The sequence below is a fragment of the Crocuta crocuta genome, unplaced genomic scaffold (genome assembly GCF_008692635.1).
Source record: "Crocuta crocuta isolate KB4526 unplaced genomic scaffold, BGI_CrCroc_1.0 scaffold299, whole genome shotgun sequence".
In the NCBI taxonomy this organism is placed as follows: domain Eukaryota; kingdom Metazoa; phylum Chordata; class Mammalia; order Carnivora; family Hyaenidae; genus Crocuta; species Crocuta crocuta.
The window spans coordinates 140,702-156,255 of NW_027532747.1; the positions used below are offsets into that span (position 1 = coordinate 140,702).

The window sequence follows — 15,554 nt, forward strand, 5'->3', positions numbered from 1 at the left end:
GGAGGTAGGTGGGAACAAAACTGAAATGCAGTAAGGAAGTGATACCAGAGTAACTCAACAACAGGAACAAACGAAAGAGCCAGAAATGTAAATAAGGTTAATATAGCAAACTGTGTAATTATATAGTTGCTCCCCTTTCTCTTTAACTTCTCTCAGATACATAAAATTATATAAAGTTATAGCAGTGTACTATTGGGTTTGTAACATATATTAATATGATGGGGGCACAAAAATATGTGATATAACAGCACAGAGGTCATAGAGCTATGTAGGAATAGTCTTTGTATATTTCCCAGGAATTAAATTAGCATAAATCTGAAGTATTTTCTGATAAATTCAGAAATAATGGTAAATCCTAGAGAAACCACTAGGAAAATAATGAAAAATTCTATTGTGAAAAAAATCATTAAAAGAATTAAAATGTTACACTGGACAATATTCATTAATGTAAAGAAAGCTATAAAAGAGAAATAGAAACAGAAGACAGGAGACGCAGAAAGCAAAAAGTAGAATGGCAGACACAAATCCACTCTTTCAATAATCACAGTACATGTGAATGGATTAAACAGTCCCGTCAGAAAGGCAGAGACTGTCACACTGGATCAAAACAAGATCCACGCACATGCTATTCAAGGAGGCGTCAGATAGAAATATGTTGCAAGTAAAGGGATGACAAAACTACATCATGCACACAAAAACCATATGAAAGCCAGAGTAGTTATGCTAATATCAGATGAAGTAGCTTTAAGACAAAAAACTATTAGGGAAATTAACAGGGACATTTATAATAATGAAAATATTAGTAAAAAAGTATGAGGCGTCACCAAAGTTCTCTTGAAATGCTTTCCTTTAAATGACAAAAAAATATAAATGAATTACACTTTCAATTCAAAAAGTTGCCAAAAAAGCACACAGGAGAACACAGAAGGAAATAAAAATGATAAAAGCAAAAAAAAAAAAAAAAAAAACATAGGACAGGATAGCAATGGGATGGGAAACATTTGAGAACTATTTTGTTTTGTTTTGTTTTTTGAGTGGGGTACAGGGACAAACAAGAGCTTTTCACAAATTTCATCAATTTTAAAAGAGAAAGAAAACATGAAAAGTATAAGGGGTTATTATAACAACCAAAGGGAGAATCAAAAAAGGAATTCATTCTAAGAAATTATTAATACAACTCTATGCCAATGTATTTTAAATGTTTGCAAAAACAGACATTTCCAATAAACTAGACCACTAATGACAGAAGAAACTAAAGAAGCAACACATGTAATACCTTCCTTAATGCTCTAAGCCTAGAATGTTCTACAGACAAAGTCTCTTAAGTATAATAATTCCCAAGTTATGTAATTTATTTCAGAGCACGTACATACACACACACAAAATGGAAAACATTTGGGGAAACATTTGAAAGCTAGAACCCTTCCAGGTCGGGGTCTCTATCTCCCCAAGAGGCTGGCCACCCCCACCTGACCGCTGGACCCCCCATCACTCTGCCCCACTAGAGCACGTCACGCAGCAAGCCCTGTTCTGACCAAGTGCATCTCTGACTCCCTGGAGCCCTGGCGCCCCCCAGGTGCCCCTGTCCACATCTCTTACCAGATCCGGGGAGGATGTTGACCACGCCCTTGGGAATGCCAGCCTTCAAGGTCAACTCCGCAAACTTCAAGGCTGTGAGTGGAGTCACCTGGGGAGGCAGGGAAGAAGACTGTTGCAGCCGAGGCAGCAAGCAGGGAGAAGCAGTCATGGCAGGAGGACCCCCCAGGGCAAGCCCATCACAGTGGGCACTGCCAACCAGCCAGCTTCCCCCACAGCTCCAGGTGAAAGCAGGGAGTGATGCCTGCTACCTCCTGTGTCTTCTAGTGCCTTCTCATGGCAGGCTCCAGCCTTGTGGCCAGGCCTGGCCCCTTCCTGAACATTCACACCTTCTCCACTCAGGGAGTGCAGAGTCCCCGGACTGCCGGGAAGCACCTGAGTGCCAGGCAGTGCCCAGAGCTCCGTGGTGTGTGCGAGATTCTAATCACTGCTTCGTGGCTGGAGGCCATTCCCCTCCCTTGGCCTGCTAGCAGTAATTCCTCTTGTGACCCAGGTAGTTTGCCTTGTAAAGGTTGGGTTGTGCCCTGCCCACCACCTGGCCTTAGGCTGAGCCGCCACGTCTGTGGGGTGCTGGCCCTGGGAGGGCACAGGCCTGCTAGCGGGTCTTCCGGGGACAATTGCCTGGATCTGTGTGCAGCAACCCCCAATACCGCGGGAGGTTATGAGCCATCTCACAGAGTGGTTGCGACGCTCAAGTGAGCAAAGGAATGCAAAATTATAATGTTAATGTAATTTGTTATGCGCTAAAATGCTGCCTCGGGGTGAATACTGTAAATGCTAGCTGCCGCTATTGTTGGGTTTTAAATTATAACTTTCTGGGAGCCAAGGCGCCCCAAAGCAGCCGGGAGAGCAAGAGACCTCCTGGCCACGCTGTCCAGAGCCACGTGATGGAGCATCACGGGTCCTAACACCCCTGGGGCAGGCAGGGGACAGGCTGTTACTTCCAATATACAGGTGAGGAAGCTGAGGCTCGTGCAGGTGGTGTCCACATCCCCAGGGGGACCCGCTCAGGCCCTTCCGCCTTCCTCCCTTGTGGGGGAGCCAGTCCGGGTGGGCACAGGGGCTAACGGGCCACCTGTGTCCTCCTCTGCAGCCCATAGGCCACCCCCGGAACACACCCAGACCCACCTGGGCAGGCTTGATCACCACTGTGTTGCCAGCAGCCAGGCAGGCAGCCGTCTTCCAGGAGAGCATCATCAGGGGGTAGTTCCAGGGGATGACGATGCCACACACCCTAGTGTACAAAAGTGGGTCTTTGTCTCTCCGCCCGGCCTGGGTGCCGGACTGCACCTGCCAACTGCTTCTTCTCTCCTCGAGCCTGACACCCATTCCACTCCAGGTGTCCTGATATGGTGCCCAAGGTCCCCCTGAGAGAGCTCACCCCTGCCCTTCCAGTCCCCGGCGGGGCAGTATGTCCGGCGTGGTGGTGGCCGCTCTTCCTGGCAGGGAACACGGATTCTCGTGTGCTGTCTAAGGAGAGTCCAGTAGGACACGACACCAGGCAGTGCGGGAGCTGACAGCAGGCATGGCCTGGGAGAAGGCCAGCGATCGCCCAGGGGGGCTGAGAGAGTATGCGAGAGGGTTGGGATCACATGGGTGGGCCTGGAGGAAGTCGGGGAGGGTCCTCTTGGGTGTGAGGCCAGGGGGCAGCCCCGCGGAGAGAAGGAAGCAGTCGGCTGGGGAGGCCTAGTAAGGCTTGTCTGCTTTGCATTAAGAGATGGTACCCAGCGTCGCTGCCCCTTGGTCCCAGAGAAAGCCCCTGGCCGAGCAGTGCCTCCGTCAAAGGAGGCCCCCATGGTCCCGGAGGGCCGAATGATGACACGTGTGGTCCCAGCTGACTCCTGTGAAACACAGGATGCTGTCTTCGTCGGTGTTGGACGGTTAAGGAGCCAGGCCACACAGAGCACCGCACAGGCTACGTAGCTTGTTTTCTTCATCATATTAATGATCATCATCACCACAGATTGTTTCCCAAAAAGAGGGCTTCTTGGCAGAACCCAGCCAGGCAGGGGGAAGAGCGTGGGTAAAGACTGAAGGCAGGACGGGGCGCCCGGGTGGCTTAGTCGGTTAAGCGTCCGACTTTCACTTGGGTCATGATCTCGCGGTTCGTGGGTTCGAGCCCTGCGTCGGGCTCTGTGCTGACTGCCAGCTCAGAGCCTGGAGCCTGTTTCAGTCTCTGACTCCCTCTCTCTCTGACCCTCCCCTGCTCACGCTGTCTCTCTCTCTCTCTCTCCTAGAAATAAATAAAACATTAAAAAAAAAAAAAAAAAACACTGAAGGCAGGACAATCTGGGAGCCGGCACAGCATCCTGGGAGCGATAGGCTGCACTCAGGGGTTGGAAGAGCCACTCCCCACCCCATGAACACCCAGCTCACCCAGCAGACCAGGCAGGACGAGAATGCGGAGGGAGCACGGTGAGTGTTCCCGGGGAAGTGGGTGAGGTCACCAGGGTTGTGGGGGCTCCAAGGGAGAAAAGACTTCAGGAAGTCCCACTGTCACGGCTGAATTGTGCTCCCCAAAATTCACAGTTGAAATCCTACCTCCAGAACAGCCCTATTTGGAAATTGGGCCATCCCAGGCGTAATTAGTGAAGATGAGGTCATACCGGAATAGGGTGGGTGCCTAACCCAATACGACCGAAGTCCTTAGAAAAACAGAGCCATGTGAAGAGACACACACGCAGGAGGAGGGTGCCGTGTGAACATGAGGGCAGAGATCGGGGAACACCCAAGATTGCCGGGAAACCCCCAGAAACCGGGGGAGACGCCTGGAGCAGATTCTCCCTCATACCCTCAGAAGAGCCAACGCTCTGACACCTGAATCTGGAACTTCCAGCCCCAGAAAGCCGAGACAACGGATGTGTGCTCTCTGAGTCTCCCAGTTTCAGTACTTGGTTACTGGCAGCTCTGGCAGACACATAAGCCCGCCCATACAGGGACAACTTCCCCAGTCCCCCAGTGCACTGGGGGGCTCCGCATCAGTGTCCTCAGTCTGACGGGGACAGACTTCCCGGGAGGCATCTGGAAGATCAGTGGCCCCCTGCCCAGCCCCTCTCACCGCCTGCGCCCGGGGAAGGGGCTCCAAAGCTCGCGGGCTATGCAGGGCCCTCCCGCCACACTCTCACACCTCGGCAGGGTAGCTCTTTGTTGCGGGGCCTGTCCCGGGGCACCGCCTCCAGATTGTGTCCTCTGGGGGAAAGGCTGGGCGGGAACCCCTGCCTCCCCCCCAGCCTCTCCCCCCTCGGGGCTACAGGACAGGCTTTTCCTGCGTCCACAGCCTACCCTCCTGACAGGGGCCGCCCTCACCAGCAGGCCTGTCCTTCAGGGCCTGGTGTATTCGTCTGCACTCATTTCTGTTGATGCAGGTGACATCTGAACACATTCTCCTTCTGACACTCTCCCACGTTCCCAAGGAAGCGGAGTGCCCTTGACCACCATCCACAGGGGTGTGAGGTCCCTGCTGGTGGGTGACGTCACGGAGGCCCCACAGGGTAGGTGCGAATGCCTGCTGGGTGCTGACCGCGCTGGGCCTCTGATGCACATTTGATGATTTTAGCGGGCGTTCCTCAGCGTGCTTCCCTCCCCCACGTTTCTCCTGCATCTCTCCCCTGCGGTCCCCATAGCCCCGTCCCACGCCTTCGCACAGCCCCACGCCATGCCCTGGTTAGGAGGCTGCAGAGCTCAGCGCAGACCCTGTAGGGTTTTGCCGTCAAGGCCCAGCACGGCTGCTATGAGCGCTCTTGGGCTTGTCCCCCTGTGCACCTGTGTCAGTGAGCCACCACAGTTGTGCCTGTGGTGGGGTACACATGGGGACTGAGCAGTCACTGCCAAGTTGCCTTTCACAAAGGCAGACCCTCTGCCCCCTCACAGGCAGTGCGAGGGGGCTTCTCTCTCCCTAGGCCTTTGGACCATGTGATGGTGAGGCAGGGCCGCTCACTTCTGCGTTTAACATCATTTCCCCAATTCCTAGTCTTTCCTATGTTGATTGGACAGGTGTCTGTCTCCTGCTGAGCACCGGTTCCTATCCCTCGTCTATTTCTCTATTATTTTTACCCTGTTCCTTGGTGCTGTGTAGTTCTTAATTTTTATGCATCTTCATTATCATAGTCTTTTCAGATAAAAATTTTCGGGTGTACCCTCTGTTTCCCATTATGACCCTGACTGATACCAGGCTACTGTGGGGATTAAGTAAAATTATACTTATAAGGTCATTAAAACAGTGCTTGGCACAGAGCAGGTACTCTAGAAGCAAAAGCTCTTTGATTTGCTAGAAAAGAAGTCCCCCAAGGACAGACATACTCATCAGCCTTGATCATTTTTGTATATCCAGCACCTGAAATGTATGGGATGCAGTAATTGGGGAATAAATAGCCTTCGGCAGATGTGTGAAAAGGGGATGAGCGTTCATACTACGTATTCCACCAAAAGCGCCTAGTGTGTGGCCAGTCTTCGCCCGGCGCTGTGACTCACCCGATAGGCTCCTTCCTGGTCAAGGTCAGGTTGCGGTTTGGTCTGGCCTGGTTGATGGGGATGGTGGAGCCCTGGAAGAAGCATGGGGAGTCACTGGCCGGGGCTCCATGGCTTCCTTGCCCCTTCCCCCTGGGCAGCCAGACTGTGCTGGGGGCTCAGAAAGGAACAGGGTCTTGTCTGCATCCTGAAACCCCAGGACCGAGACAGGGAGGAGACCCAAACCTTCCAGATTATGTACAACAGGGGCATCTGAGGACTCCGGATACAGGCAAGGCAGGCAGCCAGCAGGGGCAAGGTGCCTTCTGCATGAGCCTGGAAGAATCCTCAGGCAAGAAGCTGGTCCTGGTACAGGTAAGGCCTTCGGCTTTGACTTTGGGGCAGAGAAGGGAGGAGGTGGGGGACCAAGCTGTCTCTGGAGGCTGGGCCAGCCCAGGAGGCCCCAGGTGGGGGGCGGCTCCAGCCAACAGTGAGGCAGCAGCAGAAGGAGGGGCAGAGGCGGGCCTCAGGTCACACCTGCGCCTGTCAGCCCCATGGAGAGGGTGGAGGCGTGGAGCCCATTTCTGGCAGAGATCCCAGGAACCTGTTGGTGATGGGTATCTCTGGGGAAAGGTTGACTCATCCCTGCCTCTGGCGGGCAAACCTCTGAAAATGGCTCCCAAGGTCACATCCTGATCCCTGGGATCCAGGAGACGGTGAGCTACCTCTCCTGCAAAGACGTGGAATGCACAGTCGACCTTAGGACAGGGAGATGATGCAGATGGCCCCAGCGTGACCTTGGGAGCCTCCATAAAGGCAAAGTTTGCTCCAATTTAAAGGAATCAGAGGGATGCCAAGCCTGGGAAAGGCAAGGGGATGGGGGGGAGGGGGGCAGAGCGAGGCCTGCAGTAGCTTCGGCCAGCAGCCAGCAAGGACCTAGACCTTGAGTCCTGCAACAACAGGAGCGGAGTTCTGCCAATCCCTGAGCAGGCCTGCAGGCAGGGTCTCCCCAGAGCTCCAGATAAAGCCCAGGCTGGCTACACATTGACACTGACCTTGTGAAATCCTGGCATGGAACCCAGCCAAGGCTGCCTGAACCTCCCATCTGCAGAAATGTGAGCTGCTTGGTTGTTTTAAACCACTAAACTGTGGTCATTTGTTATGCAGCGTGTAGGCTGACACGCTGCCCTAGAGTTTCCTGCGGAGCCCAGCCTGCCTATCCGAGCTTTCACTTGGTGGGCAAGAGCCTCAGCCCCACCTGAATTTTGTCGCACCAGCCAGCAAAGTAGCGGAAGGTCTGGATGGACATGCCCACGTGGGTCTTCAGGGCCAGGGTGTAGACAGCGCCTGCATCCAGAGACTCGATGGTGGCCAGCTCTTCCTGATGCTGTTCCATGAGGTCCGCCAACCTGGCCAAGGGGTGGGGGAGGGGAGGGAGATGGACTCAGGCCAGGAACAGCCTCACCTATGCTTTCAAGGCCCTTCTTCAATGAGCGAGGGGCTCTGCCCGGCACTCCCAGCTCTGCCACGCTCAGAGGTGCTGACCTCAGTTTCCTGATCTGTGAGACGGGACAGTAAGGTTTACTCTCTCTGCTGGATGGCTATGAGGATGATGCCCTCCGTCCCTCTCTCCTCTCTGTTCCTTTCTTCCTTCCTAAAATATGGATGAGCTACTTTATAATAACACACACGATTCTGCAAGGCAGTCCTTCTGCCTCTGTAATTAGGTCACCATCAAAAAGGCCACCCTCTCTGTCTCCTGACAGCCTTGACCGGGGGAAAGCATGTCCAGCTTCAAGCACCAGCTGACCCAGTGGACTGTGTCCCCGAGGATGGCATCTGTGGGGAGGGAGAGGTTCAGGGAAGGCTCGTCTACACGGCCCCCCTTAAGTGTGAGCACATCCAGTTGCCCTCTCGTGATTCTGGTGGGTGTGCTGCTGTGGGCAGGCTGGGAATTAGGATAGTGCCCCCTCCTCTGATATAAAGGAGCCCAAAGAGCAGAGCGCCCGGGGGACAGGGTGCCCAGGGGAAGCCAGAGGCCGCAGATCCAGAGCAGCTCTCAAACTTTGTCCGTGGGGGAGGTCTGGCCGAGAGGTAAGCCTGGGACGATCGACTGCGGGCCTGCTCCTCACCGCACACAGCCATGGCGCGGCCTAAACACCCCAGGCACGCACTCACACTCTCTGGGATCTCCTGCCCACTCTACACCAATCAGTATCCCTGCACTGTCCTGAGAGCACCTCCCCCTTCCCTCAAACCTTGCCTGACTGTTACAGACATTCACTTAGCTGTACGATCTGCCTCTCCCTGACGGCTGGGACACTGTTTGGTCTCCTGCTCCGTATTGGAGCTCTTACACCCACTGGGCACACAGTCGGCAGGTAGCATAAGGCTGACGAGGGAAACTGTGGGCCGAACAGACACAAGCAATTTAGTGGCAGAGCCACACTGTTACCTCAGAGGCAGTGACACGCGCAGGTAATTCTCTAGGTAAGAATAGCAAAGCTGCGAATCACTTTTTGAGAAGCATTACAGACCAAATAATGAAAACACCATGTTGTGGCATTTCAAAGACTAGGGCTCTATCAACTAGAAACGCAGATGTGTCACAGGTATAAATCTATATTATAAATAAGCCAAAGATGGCCTCTGTGTATTAGCCCCTAGATTTTTCATGGCTTCCCTGCAGGGTGAGACCCATCAGCTTAAAAGCTTGCTGGATACACATTTATGTATCCAAAAATGGCCCAAACAAGCAGACTTTGGGCTATTTAGAGTCTTCTTGCTTTGCATCCCCCGGGGACCTCACTTGACAGCTATTATCATCGGGGAGATGGACTATGCAGTTATAGCTGCTGCCTTCCCGGCGTTCTGATCCAGGGATCCCCGCTCTGCTGCTGAGCAACATTGCCAGGACACGGGAGCCCCTCTCTGACCCCCCCAACCTCCAAGATTTCCTTTGCATGTCTCTCATTCTGAGTAGAGACCCCCCCCACTACAGTCTCTGGGGGGGTCTCCCACTATGGGGGTGTCGCCCCCTGAAACCTGTTGTGTGTTTCTACTTCTCACAGTCCTATCTTTTTCCTTGATCAGCCCCAAATCCCTCCAATTCTGGCAGACACGTGCTGTGGCCATGTCATAAATCCCTAAAGTAACTAGCACCCGAGCACGCCATTTGGGAGGCTCGGCGAGGGGAACTGAGTGCGACTGTTCACTGTCAACTTTTTAAGCGGTCCCTCTGCCCCCCAGCATCCGGTCCCCAGAAGGCACCAGTGGGGGAAGCGGTGAAGCAGCCACCATCACCCCAGGGGTCCTCAGGATGGCCATGAGGGAGGGCACGTGTGGGGCGCCACGCAGGCTCTGCCTCACTCCCAGCAGCCTGGGCCACCACCGGATTCTTGTCTGTGGACCTAAGGAAGTGTCTGAACCAAAGGTGACAGCTTCCTCAGACTCCGTCACCAGCTCTTGGCCCCACTCTGGCATCTGGGGACACTAGCTCTCTAGGTTCCTGAGAGGCTCTCTCTTATCCCTCAGTGGTTCTTGAGGTCTGTCTAGTGACTTTCTCAAACAGTCCTTTCTAGCTCTTTCTTCCCAGCTTCTCCAACAATTGCAGAATGTCTCACCCCTAGAATGTAGCCTGTATTCCATAATGTCTATGGATCCATGGTGGTCCAATTTTCCTCCTTGAACCAGGAGCTGCCCCGCCCTGGGCCAGCAACGGGAGAGCCTCCACCTTGGGGACTGGGAGGTTGCATGAGGCAAGACCGGGTTACTGGGAGCTCTCAGGCCTGGCCTTGAGATGTCTGTCCAAGCAGTCCGGGTCTCTACTTGGAGCTGTGCGGGCACCCAACCCTTCACGATCATGTTGCTAGTGGTGTTATTACGACACAAGCCTCGAGATGGCAGCAGAGCACCTCCAGGGAAACGCTCTTCTGGGCCAGCACAAAACCACCGCTGGAGTCCCTGCTTCAGGGCCAGGAGGCTCTCAGCATCATCAGTCAGCCTGGGCTTGCATGTTTCAGCTTTGCCTGATCTTGGGGCTCTAGGTCACTAGGCAATGGCTTCCTAAAATTGATAGGCCCTTCGGAGGGTCTTGAAACTGACTTGAGTTAGAGCAGGCTGGACGCACCCTGGCTTGCCGCAAACCCTACCATCTCTATTGCATTTTCAATCTATGCAGGCCCCTCTCTCTGGTCTCCTGTGCTGGGGGCTGTCCGGGTGTTTCTGACCTCTGAATAGGAAAAGAAAATGACATTCTGACTCCAAGGTCAAGTTGGGGCCCCTCTCCCACCAGATGACAAGTATATTCGGACCACATCATGACCAGCCTCAATGCCTGATAACCTCCCCAGGACCGAGCATAAAAGTCAGGTTCCTGAAACTGGCTTGTTCGCTAGGCTTTTCGACACTGCTTAGTTCATCTGCCCAGCACCCTCCCTTCTGAAAACATCACCCCACTTCCTTGGGGGGCAACTGCTCCTCCTCCATTAGGACCACCTGGCTCTCGGGGAGGAGCCGCTCCCACCCCATGGTCACGAGCTGGAGCAATCCTAAGTCCTTCTCCAACCCTTCGGATGAAGCTAAGGGGAGAGAGGCCCTTCCTCCCTGGTTTTAGAAAAAAGGGAAAATGTGAGATTCCGGCAGTCAGGGCGATCTGAGCAAGGACCAGCAGAAAGAACAGACCCCATCCTTCCTTCGTCGGCTTCTACATCATATAGCCCCGATCCCTCCTCTGGCCAGTCCATTCCAGGTAAGTGTTGTACCTGTCTGAGACCGCCCAGGACCATCTGTTAGCTCTGCCGGTTTGCCGCTCCCATCTGACTAGCACCTTCATTTTTGCGCCTCCTCATCTTCAATCACACCGTTCCCTCCTGTTCCCTCCACTGAGGACATTTTCCCCTTAAGGCTACTTGTGTCTGGTGAAATCCCTCCTGCCTCTCAAGTCACTTCCTCTGAGAAGCCTCTTCTGAGTCTCAGGTCTTGGTCACACCACCTGTCTGGGACCCCAGCTTCCTCCCGAGCACGCGGGTTCAACCCAAACAGAAGGTGGGGTGGCTGACAGGCGGTTGTGGGGCTCTCACCTGTACAGGAGCCGGCCCCGGTCCCGTGCACTGATCTTCCCCCACAATCCGTTCTCGAAGGCATCCTTAGCGGCAGCCACTGCCTTGTCAACATCGCTGACCTGGGCCAGGGACACCTGGCAGATGACCTGTGGTGAAGCGGAGCCGTGACGCCCTCCGCGGACTCTGTGTGCACAGACGCCCCGGGCCGCCGCTCCCCTGTGCACACCGCGGAAAGGCAGGGACCCTCAGAGAGGCTTGTTCATGTCTCTACACACCAGGACCCTTCTTTTCCCTTGCCCACTGAGCCCAAACAGGGCACCAGACTCAGGCTGCAGCTAGGAGGCTGAGGATCAGCTTAGCATTGTCAAACCAAGAGCAGGAACCCATTAATTTGGTAAGTCCTAGGCAGAAAGTCTATTTCTTAAGTGGAATAGTCTAGATGTTGAAGGTGACAGGACCGTTCCTGTCCCCCATCCTTGCTCTGTGTCCTGACAGTGCCCATGTGCACTACAGTGCAGGCCCCCACACCTCCTGACACCTGGGTTTGCCCAAAGGAAAGCCAGGAGGAGAGAGAAGTGGGGGGGCAAGGCCAGCACCCCGCTGGTCACCATAGGCAGGGTGCACCCTCCCTGCCCAAGGGCCCAGCACCCAGACAGCCCTGTCCACACAGCATCCCTTCTGGGACTCCCAAAACAGGCCTCATGGTGGTAACAGCTCTTGATGTTTCTGCCTGAGGGCACTGCACCCCCTTGTGTGTGTCCCCACATCCTGTCTACCCCTTTGTCAATTGTTTTCTTGAAACTCCCTTCAAATGACCCATTTGAGTGTGCTATCTGTTTTCTGCAGGCCCTGAGGGATGCTCTACGTGGGGTAGGATGGAAAATTGAGTAGCACTTGTAGGAGTAAGTGTGGTTTCAGGTAGGTGTGGGTGTGTGAGAATACAAAATGCACATCCTGGGTCATGACATAAAAGGGTCACAGTCAAGAAAGTCTGACTGTGAGACAAACATGAGATTCAAGGAAAAATTCCCAACAGTGGGTGTAAACATATTCAAGAAGGTAAGGCCCATGCTGAGGTTATTGTTGATGCATGGAGTGGGAGAGAAGAGCTTCATTTCTTCCATACGGGATTTTAGCTCTGGTCCCAGTGTCTGAAGCAGGCTCCTGACCTTTGGAGCCCTCCCGCCTCCCTGCTCTAGGTCCCCTCTGGGCCATTCCTGTAGTGGGGACTGGAAACTGACTATAGCCATTCTGCATGCAAGTAGAGGAACCCCAGACACCAGGTGGGAGAGTAGATGAGAGAGGAGGCCATGGAGGGGACAGGTGGAGGGGGGGGGTGCTCACACTTCCGTCTGTCGGGTTGATGGTCTCATAGGTCTTGGCGCCCTCGGCGTCCACAAACACACCCCCAATGAAGAGCTGGTGGGGCATCCGGAGGGTCAGCTTGTTCACCGCCTTTTCCACCTGGGAAGGGAATCTTTGCAGGGATTCACTGCAGCGTGGATTCTTCACAAGGTGCATCAGTGACAGGTACGAACCCACAGAGACACCCAGGAAACACTCGCAGACGGATAGGTAACCACTCATGCACACACTCATGCACAGGCGCACACACACACAGATAGCCAAGGGGCCAGGGCTCAAGTCCCCGTGGCCTTCTCACGTCTCTTTTCCCAAATCCAGTCCTGGTGCCCGCCTTGGCCCAGGGAGCTATAAGGCCATGGTGGCAGCTGAGCAATAAGAAGAGACGAAGAGCAGAGAATCTGAGGTCAGTCTGCCTGGGCCGCCACCCCAGTCCTGCCATTTACCCGCTGTGTGATCTCGGGCTGGTTGCTAGGCCTCTGCAAGTAGGAAGTGCCAGTTGGCAGACAGACACTTGTGAGTCACTAGACATGACACCAATCCCATCGCTCGCTTCCCTGTAGACCTGAAATTCCATACTGAACGGCGTCCTCTGGGATGCCACTCTTCTCCTGAAATCTGTTCATCAGCCACCTGCCCGCTATCCTAAAGCCAACCTCGTATCCATCTTGGCCACCTGTACTCTCTTCATCAACTTTTGTCCCACACAAACTATCCCAATGCTAATTTCTATGGGAGCTCATAGCCTAACAAGACACCTCAGGATGACTTTTCAAGAGTTTCTTTTAAAAATAAGCTTGCAGGGGCCCTTAGGTGATCTTGATTCATGAGTTTGAGCCCTGCATTGGGCTCTCTATGGTCAACAGAGCCCACTTGAGATACTCTGCCCCCTACCTCTCTGTCCCTCCACACTTAACTCTCTCTCTCCCTCCCTCTCTCTCTCAAAAATTAACAAAACACTTAAAAAATTAAAAATAAATTTGCAATTACATCATCACACTTCCGTATATACAAGTTGAAACTATCGGATCACTTGTTTCCCTTACTGGGAAAATGTTCCCAGTTCCTCATTCTCTCTCTCTTTCTCTCCCTCTCTCCCTGTCTAGCTTCCTCCCTGCCTCCCTTTCTCTCTTTTGGCATTTCAATGGAAAGAATTTAATACATGCAGTTGGTTGCACAGGTGATGAAAGAGCTGAGCGGCCACGAGTCATCCCAGAGATTGATAACAGCAGGAAGCCCCTGGCATTACTAGACTAGAAGGAAGTGGTGGTACCCGAACTAGGGTCCAGGGTCCCCCCCGAAGACCTGGAGTCCTGGAAGCGTGATCTGGCAGGGCGCAGAGCCACAGCAGTGAGAAGGCAACTGCTGGGAAAAACCACCAAAGGAGACCGAAGGTGAGAAGTACTCTGTAAAAGCCACTTCTTAATAGCCTACTCTCATCTCTCTGGGGGGTCGGACTTTGTCTCGTGGACAACAATTTCCTCTGTTGCATTTGCCTACCTGCGCCGACAGCCCCAGGCTATCAGGGTTACCAGAGAGAGCTTGGGACACTGAAGGTGGGCTCTTGAGTGCCCCGGCTTCTGGGATGTCCAGGTTTTCCCCGTGTGTGTCATTGTGGATCCACAGGTGTGAGTGTCTGAGAGGTCTGCAGGGCCAAGCCTATGTGGAGGGGCCCAGGACTCACGTAATCAATGATGCACTCGCTCTCTTTGTCGTCCCCTCGTAGCTTCCTCACTAGTAGCTGGATGAAGTCCCCAAAGGTGGTTGCCATGTAAACATCTTCATTTTCTAATTCCAGTCCATCACACAGCTCCTTCACTTCCTCAACCAGTCTGTAGAAAGACAGATGGGAAAGTGGGAGCACGGGAAGAGGCTTGGCAGACCAGCATCATTCTAGTGGCAGAGGTTGTGGTGCCAACCATTTACCCAGAAGGGAACTTCACCTCAACAACCAAAGTTATGGTGTTAATCTAGAACTGGAGTTAAGAGCCCAGTCCATGGATTCAGAAGGCCCTAGTTTCAGGTCGTGGCTCCATCACTTACTAATACGTGACCTTGCGCAAGCGGAAAACGCCTCTGAGCCTTAGTTTCTTCACCTGCAAAACTGGAAAAATAGCTCCTGGGCTATTTTCTGATAAGTAAATGAGACATGTTGATAATAGTCAATAGGAGATTAATAATAGTCACTGAAAGATATGTTAAAAGAATGAAGTTTGGGGCACCTGGGCGGCTCAGGGGGTTAAGCATCCAACTCTTGATTTCTGTTCAAGTCATGAGCCCAGGGTCTTGACAAAGAGCTCCACATCGAGCTCTGCACTGAGTGTGGAGCCTGCTTAAGATTCTCTGTCTCTCTTTCTCCCCTCTTCCTCCCTCTCCCACTCTCTCACTCTCCAAAAAATAATAATAAAAAGAATGAAAAGGCAAACCACAGATGGGGGAAAATATTTCCAAATAAAATATCTGATAAAGGACTCTCATTCAGAATGTATAAAGAACTCTCAAATTTCAATACTAAGAAGAAAAGAAACAATCCAAGTAAAAATGGGCAAAAGATTGAACGGATGCTTCACCAAAGAAGAAATGCAGGTGGAAAAAAGCTCATGAAGATATGTTCAACATCACAAGTCATTAGGGAAATGCAAATTAAAAGGAGATTGGAATATGTCTACACACTTACCAGAATATCTGAAATTAAAGTCTGATACCTTTACCAGGTATCACTGGTAAAGATGCAGAGAACTGAGCTCTCATACACTGCTGGTGGGACTTTGGACACCATGCTGGAGAGCAGCTTGGCAGTTTCTTAAAAATTAAACTTATACTTCCCATTTCACTCTCAGACATTTACTCAAGAGAAATAAAAACCTACACACAGACAGAAAATGGTAGAGTGGGAAGCTCCAAAGAGCCATTCCTCCACCTATAGAGCTATTGCACAGGCAGAATTGTCTGAGTCGAATGTTCTGGAACTGTAAAGTCAGTCAAATGTTTGCAACACCCAGGAAAAAGATGATGAAGAGTCTGGTAAATGTCAGCAAATTTCAGCATTTCTTGAGGTGTTACTCCCCATCCCTCTGGTAGGAGGCA

The 15,554-nt window shown here is 52.7% G+C and overlaps 1 protein-coding gene across 1 annotated transcript in view; it reads right to left on the reverse strand.

The window, feature by feature from the left end:
- Positions 1-15,554, reverse strand: part of ALDH1L1 (aldehyde dehydrogenase 1 family member L1) — a 90,279-nt gene that overhangs the window by 20,739 nt on the left and 53,986 nt on the right. Inside the window, exons 10-16 of the mRNA XM_077780846.1 lie at positions 14,152-14,299; positions 12,450-12,569; positions 11,124-11,251; positions 7,301-7,451; positions 6,067-6,137; positions 2,725-2,830; positions 1,600-1,687 (exon numbers count right to left, since the gene is read on the reverse strand). Of these exons, the coding sequence (XP_077636972.1) occupies positions 1,600-1,687; positions 2,725-2,830; positions 6,067-6,137; positions 7,301-7,451; positions 11,124-11,251; positions 12,450-12,569; positions 14,152-14,299 (812 nt within the window). The remainder of the gene's footprint in view (positions 1-1,599; positions 1,688-2,724; positions 2,831-6,066; positions 6,138-7,300; positions 7,452-11,123; positions 11,252-12,449; positions 12,570-14,151; positions 14,300-15,554) is intronic.